The sequence below is a fragment of the Tachysurus fulvidraco genome, chromosome 20, assembly GCF_022655615.1.
Source record: "Tachysurus fulvidraco isolate hzauxx_2018 chromosome 20, HZAU_PFXX_2.0, whole genome shotgun sequence".
Lineage (NCBI taxonomy): Eukaryota > Metazoa > Chordata > Actinopteri > Siluriformes > Bagridae > Tachysurus > Tachysurus fulvidraco.
The window spans coordinates 10,309,417-10,325,204 of record NC_062537.1 but is presented as its reverse complement, the minus strand read 5'-3'; the positions used below and the strand labels follow the sequence as shown (position 1 = coordinate 10,325,204).

Here is a 15,788-nt window from a genome sequence, read left to right as displayed (position 1 = left end):
GCGCTGCGGCTTATTAAATATATGATAAATAGTCAAAAAGTTTTTCTGCGTGAGAAATACGATGTGTGGCGGGAGAGCGTGACAAAAGACCCAAATGCGTGACTGTCACTCTCAATGCGTGACACTTGACAGCCCTGTATTTATTTGTGTGTTGTTTGTTTTGAATGTATAATTTAACGTCTTTCTGGATGTTTTTTTTTAATGAAAGGGTAACTTTATTATGTATTTCGTATATTTATAAATTTGCTTATATGCACGAGAAGACCGTTGAAAGTATCAGTACCGCGATGCTAATCTTCAAAGTAAAAGGTATTGAATTGAAAAGAAAATCAGTGTGTACCGTCCATTCCTTGCTGCCATGGCCGATTCGGATGCGCATGCGCAGTCTTCCCTCTTCCCTCTACCCCTCCTCTTAGCAACAGAGCAGCAGCAAAGATGGCTGCCCCCAGTAACGCCGAGCGCTCTCCTGAGAGGTCGGCGCCGCTGAAAATGCCGAAAACCGAGCTCCCGTCTCCCGATTCGGACGAGCTAAGTGATGGCAACCAGTACCATTCTGACCCTTCAGCGCCCAACAGATTCTCCTCTCTGAATGTGTCCATATCAGCGCTGGGGGCCGGAGGCGGCCCTGCCTCTGCCTCCAACAACAGCAGCAGTGTTGCTGGCAGCGGCGGCGGCTTCACAGTGTGTCGCGGTATGTCATGGACTCCATCTGAAACCAATGCGCTCATCGCCGTGTGGGGTAACGAACGACTCGCAGAGGCCCGCATGCAGCAGCTGGAAGTTGCAGGGACTGTATTTTCCGGCAAGGCGCCTGGACCGGCCATGTATGAGCGGGTTTCTAGAGCCTTGTCAGAGCTCGGATATGACAGGACTCCGTCTCAATGCAGGGAGAGGATGAAGGTATTGTCAAATGGCCAGAGGAGCCAAGCAGCACTCAGCGTTTAGGCTAATGCAGCTCTTTAACAGTATTTAGCTGTAATATTAGCGTGTCTGTTTGATGGATTGTTGAAGATGTCAAAACCAAAAATACAGGGCTGTGACTAATGTAATATTTTCTTGCTAACTTTGTCATTCATTATTGCCCCATTATTAACTATTAACCTACAAATAAAATGTGCAATAATAAAAAAACAAACAAAAAAAAACACTTTTACCATCATTATAAAATGACTCTTGAAAGCTAGTGACTGCTTTTCAGTATTGAAATGAAATCCCCTCCACAGTATATGCAGTACCTGATAACCTGCTGCAGTGAACTTTATGGTGTGAATCTGGTTTTATTCATATAGTAAATAAATTTTTCTAAGGAACTTTATTTGATGATACATCTTGCACTGTTTTGATCTGTTTGAGATGTGGATATCAAGACACAGTCAGATGCCGCTTACTTTCAATGGAAGATAATTAACCTAGGTGATTTAACCTAGTTTAGAAATGGTGTGTGTATGTATGTGTGCACTGGATTCTGAATCATCTTTTTATTGACTTTATTGCTTCCAGTCACCGTACTTATGAAGTTGCCAAAAGGTCTTCTTACTACTGGTTGCCATAGTAATAGTGTAATCCAAAACAGTTTTCTTGAAGCTAAAATAACATTTCTGTAGCAGGATATAAAATTCACCAGTGTATAAATTCATCATATCATATATAAGATGAAGGAGAAGCAGTGTATGCTCTTTGCCACAGATCTCATGTGCTCTGCTGTCTTCACTCCTGTTGGTAGTTGATAAATTTGTTCATGTCATTGGACATACCTACAACTAATTACAAACTCTCACTGTCGGTCCTGTCGCCAGAAGTTGCCAGCTCCCATGCAAAATGGATGATCTCTGGTTAATTTGTCACTGCAAGTTCCTATATGTGTGAACATATAATTAATCATTTGTGTCACCTTACAAGGCTGAGATTATTAACACTTAGTCTCTTTCTGTAATAAGTATGAAGCTTCTTATGGAGGGATCTTAGTATACTCCTCCATACCAAACATCTTAAGCTATTATGTATTCTTATTATTCCACCTCCATTTCAAACAACACACTTTCTATAGAAACTTATATGGTCATAGATTTTTTTGGTTCTTTAAACAACAGGTATTAATTTCTTCAGAGAAGCAACCAAGTTTTATGCTAAAATAGCCTGGTATCACGAGTCCTTAAACCAGGTTTCAGGTTCTTTTGCTTGTATACAGTCCCAGCCAAACATTCTGAAGGTTTGCATAATAAATAATTTTTGGTTTTAACTGACCACAACACACGAGGTTCAATCTAATGAAGCCTGGTGAAGTTCATGCTGTCAGGAAAGGCTTCTTTCTTGCAGTGTTACAACAGCCTTTGTTAAAGTGGCATTTAACATTTTTGAAATTTGACAGTCACAAGGATCAATTAATCCATGCAATTTTCACACTTTTTTCAATTTACCATTCTCCTCAATTCTCCTCTATTTTAAATTTATTAAACATTTGTTATGGGATTAATTGTGCTTAATCATATTTTCTCCTGCTTGTGTACCTTTTTCTAATCCAATGCCTTATGTGTCCAGGCCAATGACAACTTTTGTGTTGGTACGAAAGGATTTAACATTTGTGTATTGTGGACAACAAAGGGGTTTAACATGTGCACAACCTTGTGTTTATACCTCAGGAAAACAGGATATAGTTTCTATCATCAACATAGTTTCTAATGACTGAAAACCAGTATTTCATTCCCAAAAAATGAAATTTTTATTTTAATTTAACATATTTATTAGGGTTGTTAGTAATTTTGGGACAGGCATTTATTTATTTAACTTTTTTTGTTTTAACAAATACAAACAGCTTTACCTATTGTTTGTGTGGAAATTATTAAATAATATTTTTAATTTGTTGTTCTATTCATTAATAAATTATGGAGGGCACAGTATACTGAGTGCTGGTCATTAAAACCTCAGGTAGTTTATAAGGAAAATTTGGTATTGTAATCTTTAATATAGGGAATGTTGTTTTGGTTGCTCACAGACATTACGGCGATGCTATAGCCGCGTAAAAGAGCACGGCATTGGGAAGAGGAAGAGCAGTTACTCCATCGAGCAGCTGGAGAAGGTGTTTGGCCAAGGCGGCTGGGATTCTCAGAGCTGCCAACCTGTGCTGATTAACAGCAGCGGCCTCTATCAGGAGATGGAATCGGATGGCAGCACGATGGAGGACTACCCTCAAGAGGACTGGTGCAGCCAGGACCTTTCTGCTGCTTTTCAGGAGGGAGAGATAGAAGCTGGTAAGTAAACTGCAATCTGTATATTTTGCAAGGTAAGCTGAAAATAAGCTTGCAGAAAGCTGTTTTATATATAATACCTGTGTATTTATATAGAATAATTTAAACCAGAGAGGTATACTATGACTGATAGAATGCTGACACCAGTAAACAACAGTGTATGATTTTTTATTTTACACTCACAAGCCACTTTATCCAATCAGGTGGCAGCAGCAGGCTGCATATCATCATGTACATAGATACAGTTCAAGAGTTTGAGTTAATGTTAAGATTAAATATCAGAATGGGTTAAAAACATAATCTTAGTGACTTTAATGGTTGTTGGTGTCAGATGAACTGGTTTGTGTATTTCCAAAACTGCAGAATTCCTTTGATTTTCACACACAACTGTCTTTTACATAAAGTAAGCAGTAGTTCCCCAGAAATCGTGAGAGAACAGAGGAGAATGGACAGACTGGTTTGAGGCAATAGAAAGGCTGTGGTAACTAAAATAAAAACTCTCTACAATCGTGCTGAATAGAAAAGCAGGAATCTGAAGCTACACGATTTTACATACAGGAATCTGAAGCTACACCATTTTAATTCAATTCAAATTGATTTGCATAGCACTTTTAACAGTGGACACAGTTTTACAGAACATCAGTAACATAATTAAATAACAAAAGTTTTAATATTATAAGAAGATTAATTTACCATGTTAGGAAATGCTATGCTATAAAGAAAAGGTGTTCAGAGCTGACCGTATCACTCATGCTACTGAAGATTAAGGGTCTTGCTCCAGAGCCCAACAGTGCCACCTTAGCAGTGCTGGGGCTTGAACTGACTAACCTCTGATCAATAACCCAGAGCCGCAACCATTAGGGTGGTATGCACATCATAGAACAGCAAGCAATCGCCGTGGCCGGTCAACCAGTCTCAAACAACTTTAGGCTCTATATATATTTCCCAGTCAGTCTTTGATCTTTCCAGTCAACATTTATTCTCTTATACACAGCGCTTTAACATATAGTACTAGGCATAACAAGAAACTCTCTGCAGGCTTACTTTCATGCAACCCTGTGCTAAATTGACATGAAGAGAAGCACACACAGCCAATGTGACCACTATTTAATAAAAACATTCCCTCCTTTTTTTTCCCCAGAAAGAAGAGCACATGTTTTGACCTTTTATTTTCTATTGGTCACTTTTTGTGTTCAAGTTGTCCATGATGTTCCATCTGCCTTGATGTAATCTGTGCAAGGATCATAGGTATTGCAAGTGAGTCTGTTAAAAAGGGGAAAATATATATATATAAATATATCATCAGAGTTTAAATACAAACTGCATGCAGTGCTATATGGGGCAAAGAATCAACAAAAGCTGCTGCCCGAATATTCAGTAGTTTGTTGCATTGAATACAACAATCAAGGCATGTGAGGATTTATTGAGGATTTATTTATTTATCTATCATAGTAAATTATCTGTCAAACAGGGATTGATGATATGACTATATAATAATTATAATAAACTATCCCACTATTTTCAGCAATATTATGGATATTTTTATATCTTTTTTTTCCTTTTAAAAAATAAACAATTACAAACAAATAGGAAACATCTAATATGCTTTTTTTTATTTTAAAGATTTAGATTTTTTTTCAACATTTTCATATATCTTAAATATAATCGAGTTTCAAATATAAAAAATAGTTTTGTGAACATTATTTCATTCAACCAATGAAACGTTTTTTTTTAGTTTTATTACTGAAAAACTACCGTATTGCTGGATAATTGTTCATAAATCTATCTATCATTATACATATTGTGTATTGTTGAACCCTTGAAGTTTTAAAAACAGCGTAGTCATAGATGAAGCAATATTTTCTCAGGGAGTGAGTAGACCAAAATATAACCACATTCATTTAAAGTGCCATGTTCTCTTTTAGTTCATGAATAGCATTACTTTATTCCAACAGGATGTGTGTAGGTTTTTTTATGTAAGTTATAATTGTGTAACTTTTAATATCTTTTTTTATTATGTGCTTCACAGAGGAAATTCAACTTCCAAAGAATCGAATTCTACAGTTAAGACCGGAGGCTTCTGAGCATGCCCAGTAAGTAGAACATACCGTAGACACTATAATACTCAGTGAGGCAAATGGTTTTGGTAATTGTAGATTTAGCATTTTTGTGCTTTTCAGCTTTTTTTTTATATCCTATTACCATTATTTTGATAGCTAATTCAGAGAAATATCTAACTCAAACATTTTCTTGAAAAATTTGTGCAATTTTCATATCATAGTTTAATATGGAAATATATATTACAGCATGACATGATATGTATTATAGGCTTGTGGTAAGCTTGCTACCTGCATGTTAGTGATGATTGATCATAAATCACTGAGTGTATGACGATACAAATCTCACCACTGTTTATACATGATAATGTGTATTCCAGCATATTTGAATTTAAGCTTTCATAGATTTATTGGATAGATAGTTATTGATATAGATAGATGGTTGGATGATTTTTTTTTTGTTTGTTTGTTTATATTTTTTAAAGCCCACATCATCCTGTGATTTCCTGCAGGCGTCAGGAAGTGATGCAGAATGTGATACGCATCCTGGAGTCAGTGGATGTCAAATGGGAGCACTTCCAGACGTGGACAGATTTCTCACGCTTGCACCTCTCCAACAAGCTGGCCATCTTTGGCGTGGGCTACAACACACGGTGGCGAGAGGAAATCCGCTACCACTACGCAGAGATCAGCTCCCAGGTACCTCTTGGGAAACGTCTTCGGGAGTACTTCAACCCTGAGAAGCCAGAGGGCAGAGAGATCATGACCAAGGTGCAGAAGATGAACTGGAAGAATGTGTATTACAAGTTTTTGGACATCACAATCAGTGAAGCGCGATGCTTGGAGCTCCACATGGAGGTGGACTGGATTTCTATTGCACAAACGAGCTCATCAGGCTACAGCAACGGATCCAAGTACCTGCTTCCTGGTGGCATTCCGAAAACCTACGGCCTGTACGCTATCGGATATGAAGAAGGGGAAGAGACTAGTAGCTTTACTTCAGAAAACTGTGGTTCTTTAGCCGGAGAACAAGAACGAGAACTTAGTGAGAGTGAAAATAAGCGGAGGAGGACTTTATCCAAAGTAACTTACTGCTACCTCGGCATAGCAGAAGACCGCACGCTTCAGCAATGCCTCTTCCAGCACTTTCAGAATTCAGGGAAGTGTTGTAGTCGTCCTGAGCCTGCCATTACCAGGTTTCTGCAGGAAAACTGCTCCAGGGATGGGGACTCCTCTTCCGTGTACATTAAATTTATTGAAGTGGAGCTGGACTTTCTCTCAGCTGGATCCCTGGTGGAATGTTTAGAAACTGCAATCGGATACACCTTGAAGTTCAACAAAAAGGACACCTTGTGACAAACAGATTTGCACAACTGTACTGAAGAGATCTCGACCCAGCTCGGCTTTCACTCTAGATATTTCAGCCAGCAAAGAATAGTTCTGGAGCTAAAGCAAAACAGCATCTAGATTTTTTCAGTGCAGTTGTAACAGCAGTTGAACATGTTCAGGAAGGTTAATGTTCCTCCCTTGCAGTAGACTTAATCAGGGAGTTGTTGAACTGTTGAAGTTAAAATGGCGGGCCTGATGGCGTCTAGACGATGCCATATACATTTTAAAACTGCCTTTATTTTTTATCATCCTACCAGTTCTTCGAAAGTTTCAAGTGTATGCTGAGACATGGCACTTTTGAAAATTTCTCATCAGAAAAGAAATGAGGGGAAATTAAAATTTATTGCTGTAGAGTTCTATATAATATATATTTATGAATATTGATGTTAAGCATTCCAGCATTTTCAGGAAATTGCATTCAGATGTTTTCAGTATATCAGTATTTGTTTATATTTCTTTTTTCTTGTGAACTCACACGGTGTCTTTATGTATAACTGTTTCCAGATCACAGTATTGTTTACATGAATGGAAGAAAAACTAAATAAATAGGACACTTTAAACTCGAAATTTCTTATTCCACTTCAATGAGAATATTAGTCAAAACTTGACTTATTAATTTTAGTAAGAAGTAAATGGGATTCTAAAACAATTTTAATCACAATAGATGACAAACATCAAGAAGTAATAGCCTAGTTTGCACAGGAACATGCACAGTGATTTCCTTTGCCTTTTTATGCTGCTAGCTCCTAGTATGTATGCAAATGTTGTGAAAATGCTAGATGAGTGATGATGAGAATAATACAAATAGCATATCAAATACAAGGATTTGGATAAATGCATTGTCCACCGTGCTAATTTACTGTAATTTACTGAAAGTAAATTAATGAAAAACGAAACCCATTTATTAATTTTAAAGCAAAATGTAATCATTGTCCGGATTGAAAGCATGTAAAACAGAATTTTGCTTAAGATAGACAATATCCAACCCATATGTTGTTGTTAAAACATGTTATTCTAGTTATTAAGTCCCTGTTTGCTGTTATAATAAGCTCTATTCTGGTAAGGCTTTCTACTAGAATTTAGAGCATGATCTGTCCATTTAGCCATAAGAGCATTAGTGAGGTCAGGCAGTGATGTCAGCTGAAGTGGTCTGTGTGCAGTCAATGTTCCAGTTCATTCCACAGATGTTCAGTTGTTCGCGACAGGTCACTCGATCACTCTAAACTCCGTACACCATGTCTTTCTAGACTTTGCTTTGTGCACAGGGACATTGTCATGCTGGAACAGGTTTGGTCTACTTCATTCCATTTAGCGGTAAATGTTAATGCTACAACACACACAGACCATCTAGACAACTGTGTTTCCAATTTAAGCAACAGTTTGGGAAGAGCCATGTACAGATGTGAAGGTCAGGTGTCTGCATACATTTGGCTATATTGTTTACTCAGATCAAGCATAACCTTGTGACCATTTTCCTAATATTGTGTTGGTCCTGCTTTTGCTACCAAAATAGCTCTGACCTGTCGAGGCATGGAGGTGTGCTACGACATCAAGATGTTAGCAGCAGATCCTTTAAGTCCTGAAAGTTGCGAGCATAATTCACTATTGCTGCAAATATTCACTTGCTGCCTTATACATCCCACCCACTAACAGGTACCGTGATGAAGAGAGAATCAGTGTTATTTACTTCACCTGTCAGTGGTCATAATGTTATACCTGATCGTGTAAACACATTTTTTAATGTTTTTAATCTTCAATTTAATGGTCAAATGGCAAATGCTTCTACTGAATAAATAGCTTATATTTATGCAATGTAGTAGTTTGTGTACACACCTCTACAAAGAGTGCCTCAGCAAACAAAATATCCCCAAATTCACATATAAATTGCATTTTTACCAAAACATTTAATAGTTTATGCTTATTTAATAACGATAATACAAATTATTTATGACATCATAAAAAGAAGTATTTTTTTGTGCACAATGCATATTATTCATTATGTGTCCAGCAGATGGCAGTAGAATCCTAAGCCAGATAAGGTATTTTATCTCCTGTTACCAAATTTTAGACGTTCTGTTTAAAGATGCACCTTCGATCTTTCTCAGCTTTACAACTGTAATACATCTGAAATTAGAATAGGGTTAAGAGACTATGGAAAAAGATTGTGTAAGTTTATAGTTAGGGTAATGTTATGTGTATGTTTTCTGCACAGCTTTGATTTAAAAAATAATGAAAAAAGAACAGAATACAAAATGTAGGTAGCATTAAACGTTACTATAAACAAACACAATGAGAATGAATGATTAAAAACGCTTTCCCTGTTTACCCTCTTGAAGTGTGAAGTGAGGTTAATTTTTTATTTTAATTAACTAAGTTATTTATTTGTTTGCTTTGTAAAGCTTCAAATTTTATGAACACGTTACCATATGTCAGTCAGTTTGTGTGATCCTGTTAATAATGTTAAGATTTAAGTTATGCTTTAATGCACACAATATGATCCAAAAGAGGAATTAAAAGTGCAGTTAATTCTATCCAATGTGTGTATGTATGTATATTGTATATTATATATTATTATTATTATTATTATTATTATTATTATTATTATTATATTTTTTTATAGCAGTGTCCTTTGGACAGAGAAGACAAAAGTGGAGATATTTGGCATCAGCCAAACACAGAATATTATCATTAATACCTCTACCAAACCTTGAAGCAATACAAAAGAGAGCTAATGAATTTGACTTTTTGTATCAACAGGATTGGGACACCTTGCAGCTGAAGAAAAAGTTTTGTTAAGGAAGTATTTTGTATAAAAATACAAGTATTACAAGAGCACCAGCGGATCTTCAACAACTCACTGAAAGTCACCTTTTGTATTTTTACACTTATACGGCAGCTCCACAATCAGAAACTCTGTGTGACAAGGTGACAGAAAGGCTACAGTCACTGATATAACGACTCCATGCATTGCTGGTGAGAAAAAAACATCTCAGAATGCACAACATGTCAATGCTTGATGTGGATAGGCTATAACAGGAGAGGACCATCTGCTTTTTTTCTTCTGATAGGCAAAAAACAGTCAGTGTATTCAAATAAGATAATTGACTCTACATTAAAAAAAATGATAATTGATGCTTTAATAAAAGTTTCAATACACCCAATACATTTTTAGGCAACCAGGATACTCAAGTTACAAATATATACATACATATTGTGTGTGTGTGTGTGTGTGTGTGTGTGTGTGTGTGTGTGTGTGTGTGTGTGTGTGTGTGTGTGTGTACACACACACACACACACACAAAGACAAGTATGTACTGTATGATAATTCTCACTGATTGTTTATGCGTTCTAAAATATTTTGCTTTCGGCTGTAAGGTTATAAGGTTTATATGTCTTCCTATGCCCAGCACTCACAAACATATACACACCATGAAAGATAAGCTTATAGCACTGCACTGACATCTTCTCCATCATTATTCCCTGCCATGCAAATGGGATAATAATGAGTGAATATAATTTGAAACCTAAATGCATACTAGCTATGAATAAGTATTAAATAAGTATGTCAATGAGTAACGACTCTAAGGTGTGCTCTGTAGTCTTACATAATAGAAGGTATTCTCTAGCTGATGAAATTAGGAAATCACACAAATCAAGTATTGTTAGAATATACTTTTGTCAAATATTCACCTTCTGTATGGATTCTTATAAAGACATAGCAGAGGTGTTCGTATGTGACGTGACATACAGCTAAGTACGGTGACCCATACTCAGAATTCGTTCTCTGCATTTAAACCATCCAAAGTGCACACACACAGCAGTGAACACACACCCAGAGCAGTGAAAACTGATCATCTTAATCAGCTAAGATCAGCTGATTAAGCAGGTGGAATAAAAACCCTGACCCACAACAGCCCTTTATGGATAAAGATTGGACACCCTTGATGTATAGGATTCTTTTTTTTTTTTTAAATAAAAATATATCTAAAGGTGATTTACCCATAGTGATTGCTACGATATTACTGCAATCCCACTCTGTGTTTGCTTGAGCTATTACAGGTTTCGAGGTCTCTTGAGTTTTACTTGAGCAGTGAAGCAACAGTATCTCTCTTTATAACAGCAAACCAGCACACCACATCCTCCTCTAATAAGCAAACACCACACTACATCAGCTTAAACCCTGTTTCTATGGCAACTAGCCAGTCTGGTGAAAAAGCAGTGAAAAGAGTTCACCTAAAGCCAGGTCTGCATGTTCATATGTTGTTCATTGGTCCGCCTGTCCTGATCAGTGGCTCAGGAAGAGACGCAAAGCAGGAGGCTGGGCCAAAGGTTAGATTATCTATAGCAGTGTCAAGACTGAAGATAGCACAAATGTAGAGATGTAAGTTGTGATAAAAAAAAATATCACTTGCATCCACAAAGCTCATGATGTTAAATGACTAATAATGATTAATTATAGTGATTCATAACTCATTAGGTATGTGATAGATTTCTTTGGGTTTGATTCTGATCAAGAAGAAAGCTTTTGTTCAATTATACATACATACTATAAGTACTGCATTATCAGAACTGTCAGTCATCACATCATCAGTATACAGTAGGTTACACACTGCTGCTGCATATTGTACAAAAAACATAATATTGTTATAACACTGTTATTTGCACCATCATCCACTTCTCACACTTTATGTACATAACTGATCAGTCATATATTCTGTATTCATATTTAATACTCATACTGTCTATATTGTCTAACAACATCTGTATTGTCTTGTATAGTCTGTTTTCTTTTGTCTTGTATAGTATAGTGTTATTTATGTCTGTACTTTTGAGAGTCACAAACAGCTGGAACCAAATTCCTTGTGTGTGAACACACTTGGCCAATAAACCTGATTCTGATTCAATAAATTGTAATTCTGACCTCATGACATGATACCAAAACCTTGAGCTGATAATAATACCCATGCAATAGGTTTAAAAAAAAAAACAAAACAAGAAAACAAAAAAAACTTTTAAACCTGATTCTGATTCTGATCAGTCTTGTAGTCCCTGCTTTGCATTTATTATTATAATACAACGCTACCTGCAGGAGAGGCGGTGCTAGTGACGTCAACATCACGGGGGCGCGGCTTCTGTACGCAGGTGCCGCTTGTCTCTGGTCCGCTGAAGTAACGTTTACTCACCAGAATTGCTCTTATCTATTAAGGTGTACTCTGTCGCCTGTGTTTCAAGGTCGAAGTTCAAGCTATAAAAAAAACTCTACAGCATAAAAGGACCTACAGTCTGTTTGTCGGAGTCGTCGTCGCGGTGTGGACTTTTCCACTGAGGAGTCAGATCTCTATACAGAGCAGAAACGGACCTGTTTAAAAGAGCACAGGAAGACATTTAGACCAAACAGGTTATTTATTAAAATTAGTAAAGAGGACATCAACCAGAAGGAGAAGAACAGACGGACTTGTGGTGCTGAGAAATGGAGAGTCGAACTTGGGAGAAACTCGACACCTTGCTGTATGTTCTGACGTTACTGAGTCTTTTCCCAGGTAAGTGTTAACCTGTATTTATCTGTAAAATACACAAAAACATCAGGACTTTCGTGTGTGAACACATTGGCCGTGTGCACAGTATCATAGTGAAATAGTCAGGATAGTAATCCACTATGATTAAAATAATAACAGCCTCGATGTGATTCACTTGACTTATTGAATCATTTCTACGAGTTCTTGCCCTGAATAGTACCCTCGTCTCTTGGGTGTCACCCTGAAACCCAAACCTTTTGTACATTTAGTGTGTATATTTTCTCCGTTTTTAATGTAAAACCTTTCTCTGTAAGAAGTTATTATGGTTCGGACACACTTTATCCACATTGTATTGCTTGTGTCATATTTTTGGAATCAGTTTGTGTGTGTGTGTGTGTGTGTGTGTGTGTGTGTGTGTGTGTGTGTGTATATGTGTGTGTGTGTGTGTGTGTGTGTATATGTGTATATATATATATATGTGTATATATATGTATGTATATGTATGTGTATATATATATATATATATATATATATATATATATATATATATATATATATATATATATATATAGTGTGTGTGTGTGTGTATGTAAGTGTGGCCATGTGCCTCCAGGGCTTCCTCAAGGAACTCTGGTTTCCTCACACAGTCCTTTGGAAAGTCATGTAGATGTTGTACGTTAATGTTTAAAAACATTTAACAAAAGAAGAGAGAAAGCAATGCTGTGGATTTGTGTAAGCCTTGTTTGTAGATGTGTGATTTTAGCTGTAATACATTTTTGTGTATCAGTTTTAAAAAAAACTATCGCATCATGTCAGAATCAGAATCAGGTTTTTTGGCCAAGTGTGTTTGGAATTTGGAAGGAATTACAAGGAATTTGGTTCCAGTTGTTTGTGACTCTCAAAAGTGCAGACATAAATAACACTATACGTTTAGTTTGGACTATACAAGACAGGACAAAACAGACTTAATTTTTACATTAAAAATACAGAGGATGTTATACAATATAGACAGTACCAGTATTAAATAGAAATACAGAATATATGACCGATCAGTTATTTACCGATGTCATCTTTAATATTAATGGTACAATAGATAAGGTTGGCTTCTGGGCAATAAAGAAAGGCACGGTATTGTGTTTAGTTTTTCTAAGTGTGTAGGCTTTATTTCATTTGCATTATATAAAAAAACTCACTCTATCATGCAATACGCATTCAGCTCTAATACAACAGTTAACAGTTTATTCAATTGAATGTTCATTTGTATTCATGTTCAAACATATTTTTGTCATGCATGCGAAAAAATGTGATTACAGAGCTTTCTCATGAGCAGTGTGCACACCCTCATAAAAGTCTGTTGACAAAACACCTCTATGTACACATTACCTCAGTACCATATCACACTGGTTTCATGAAAACAGTGGGAAAGAATAACTCAAGGACTCATTTCCATAGCCTGTGGGAAGTAATGAAGACTAGGAAGTACAGAAAGCATTTACAATGCAATAGATGGGTTTCAATGAGCCATATATAATGACCTCTTATTACTTACTTATTCAAACAGTATTTCTTTTCTTTTTTAATTTCTAATAAATGAGCAGTGAGCCTGAACTTGGCTGCTGTTATTGGCTCTTTTATAAACGCAAATGCAAACACACAAATGCTAACTTAGTTACATGCAGGTGCGTCCTGCTATACACTTTTCTGTTTTTTGAAACGGAAAGAAGAAGAATGGCATCATGAAAGAGAGGAAGGAAGAACAGCGTCACCACTATGATTGTTGGGATACAGGAAATTGGAGAAATAATGGTTGGCTATTTCGGACTGAAATATGTATTAATGGTTTCTTTGTAACAAGGAGAGGTGTGAAAAGCTAACTTCTTTTTTCATTCCTTTTTAAGAATTTTTACTTTTTAATACATGATTTAGTCAAAATTAGATATCCAGTTATTAAATTGATGCTAGATCCTGAGAATAACAACATGTTGTGTGCTGCAAATCTTAAATGTTTTTTAAATTAAAATGAATTCAAGCAGCTGTCACACTGGCTTATTCTTTAGGTTACTATCTAGTGAATTATTTTAGAGCAATCATTTAATTGAGAGTCGACAATGTACAGCATACAGCGTACAGTCTAGCAGTTTCACTTGTACTGTACCTTCCACAGTGTTTGAGGTAAACTCAAACACCAGGGTTGCCAGGTTTTAGCAAATATCCAGCATGTGGTTTTCCTATCTAAAAAATCACACACAAGTACTAAAACCAAAAAGAGACAATTAATCCTTTCCTCAGTGTTTATATGGGAAAAACGAGTAGTACATAACAGACGTCTTTCTGTTAAACAGATATTATACATTAACCCATCCCCGTTCTCTCATCCAAGCTTTGCATTATATGTTACTATAGAAATGGTTTGGTACATCATAATGACACGGTCTACATTAAAATTTCACACTGTACATTTTCATTTTCTAGAAGTGCATTGCAGTAAATTTATTTAATTCAGTGAATTCATGAATTCACTTTTGAAGGAATGTCCTGATTTTGATAATGTTATTGTGTGGGTGGGGGCGGGGGGTTTCCTCTAGGTACTTCAGCTTCCTTCCCCTGTCAGGAGATTTTTGGTAGACAGACCTTCAGCTTGAAAACTGTGTATTTGTGTTTGTGTGAGACACAGAGAGACTGTGACCTACAATGGGTTGGCATCCTGTCCACGGTGTCCCCAGCATTGATAAATAAATGGCTGGATAAGATCCATTTATGGGAAATTGAATTGGATCACTGTTTATTTGTCAATCATATTTCAGAAATTTTTACCAAGGGAGCATCTTGGTCTCACTTCCTTGTACCAGCCTCTCCTTATCTATAATTACTCATTTCTTAACATAATATGAACTGGCTCTTGCCCAGCATTCTTCTGCCAAGAATCCATGCCATGAGTGAAGACAGCTGGTCTCTGGACCTCTGCAGTTTCTGACTCCATTAATACTGCTGCTGGAAAAAGTTGTTCTGGTGAGCCAGGTGGCTTAGGTATTTTTAAATCTTTATCAGAAAGCTTGTCAACATTTGTTGTGATCCTCTTCTTTAGATAGTGTTTATATGGCTTAATGTGGTTTTGAACAAAAGCTCTTACTGACATCTTGGAGACTTCAGTTGTGCAGAGTGAAATGAGGAAAAACAAGACTTAAAATAATTAGTTATTTTTGGTTTCTTCTAAATATTGGTTTGGTCTAAACATTCATCTTTTCCTTGGCACCCATAAAAATAGACATTTGGTTTCAGTTGTATCACACATAACAAGGCATTATAAGTGAAAAGTGACAGGACGTTCCATGTACGGACGTGTCTGAGAAGTTTCTCTCTTCCTCTCCTTCTGTGCTCTGTGTCCCTAGAGGAACATGCTCAGTATGGAACAGGGGTCATGAGAAATCCAGTGGGCTATTTTCCCAAAACTCATCCTGGTGTGTGGACTGCCACACACACACACACACACACACACACACACACACACACACACACACACACACACACACACACACACACAGAGTTTCTAGTTATCTTCTTCTGTTTGTAAGCAGTAATTG

The 15,788-nt window shown here is 36.6% G+C and overlaps 2 protein-coding genes across 3 annotated transcripts in view; both read left to right on the top strand.

The window, feature by feature from the left end:
* Positions 1–281: 281 nt before the first annotated feature.
* LOC113643607 (myb/SANT-like DNA-binding domain-containing protein 2) lies at positions 282–7,258 on the top strand. 2 transcript variants are annotated; one of them, XM_027147949.2, is made up of 4 exons: positions 282–900; positions 2,993–3,248; positions 5,275–5,338; positions 5,788–7,258. In XM_027147949.2, exons 1-4 carry the CDS (start codon positions 436–438, stop codon positions 6,656–6,658), a joined length of 1,656 nt encoding a protein of 551 aa, XP_027003750.2. In that variant the 5' UTR covers positions 282–435; the 3' UTR covers positions 6,659–7,258. The 2 variants fall into 2 exon arrangements, with proteins under 2 accessions (XP_027003750.2, XP_027003757.2); XM_027147956.2 differs by having other exon boundaries at positions 293–900; positions 5,815–7,258.
* Positions 7,259–11,797: 4,539 nt separating this feature from the next.
* esama (endothelial cell adhesion molecule a) overlaps positions 11,798–15,788 on the top strand; it is a 29,559-nt gene continuing 25,568 nt past the window's right edge. Inside the window, exon 1 of the mRNA XM_027151224.2 lies at positions 11,798–12,231. Coding sequence (XP_027007025.2) covers positions 12,162–12,231 — 70 coding nt within the window. The 5' untranslated portion in view covers positions 11,798–12,161. The remainder of the gene's footprint in view (positions 12,232–15,788) is intronic.

Coding starts and splice junctions, on each gene's coding strand:
- LOC113643607 (XM_027147949.2), top strand. CDS start 436: ATGGCTGCCCCCAGTAACGCCGAGCGCTCTCCTGAGAGGTCGGCGCCG. Junction 3,249..5,274: donor GGAGGGAGAGATAGAAGCTG/GTAAGTAAACTG, acceptor TGTGCTTCACAG/AGGAAATTCAACTTCCAAAG. Junction 5,339..5,787: donor GAGGCTTCTGAGCATGCCCA/GTAAGTAGAACA, acceptor TATTTTTTAAAG/CCCACATCATCCTGTGATTT.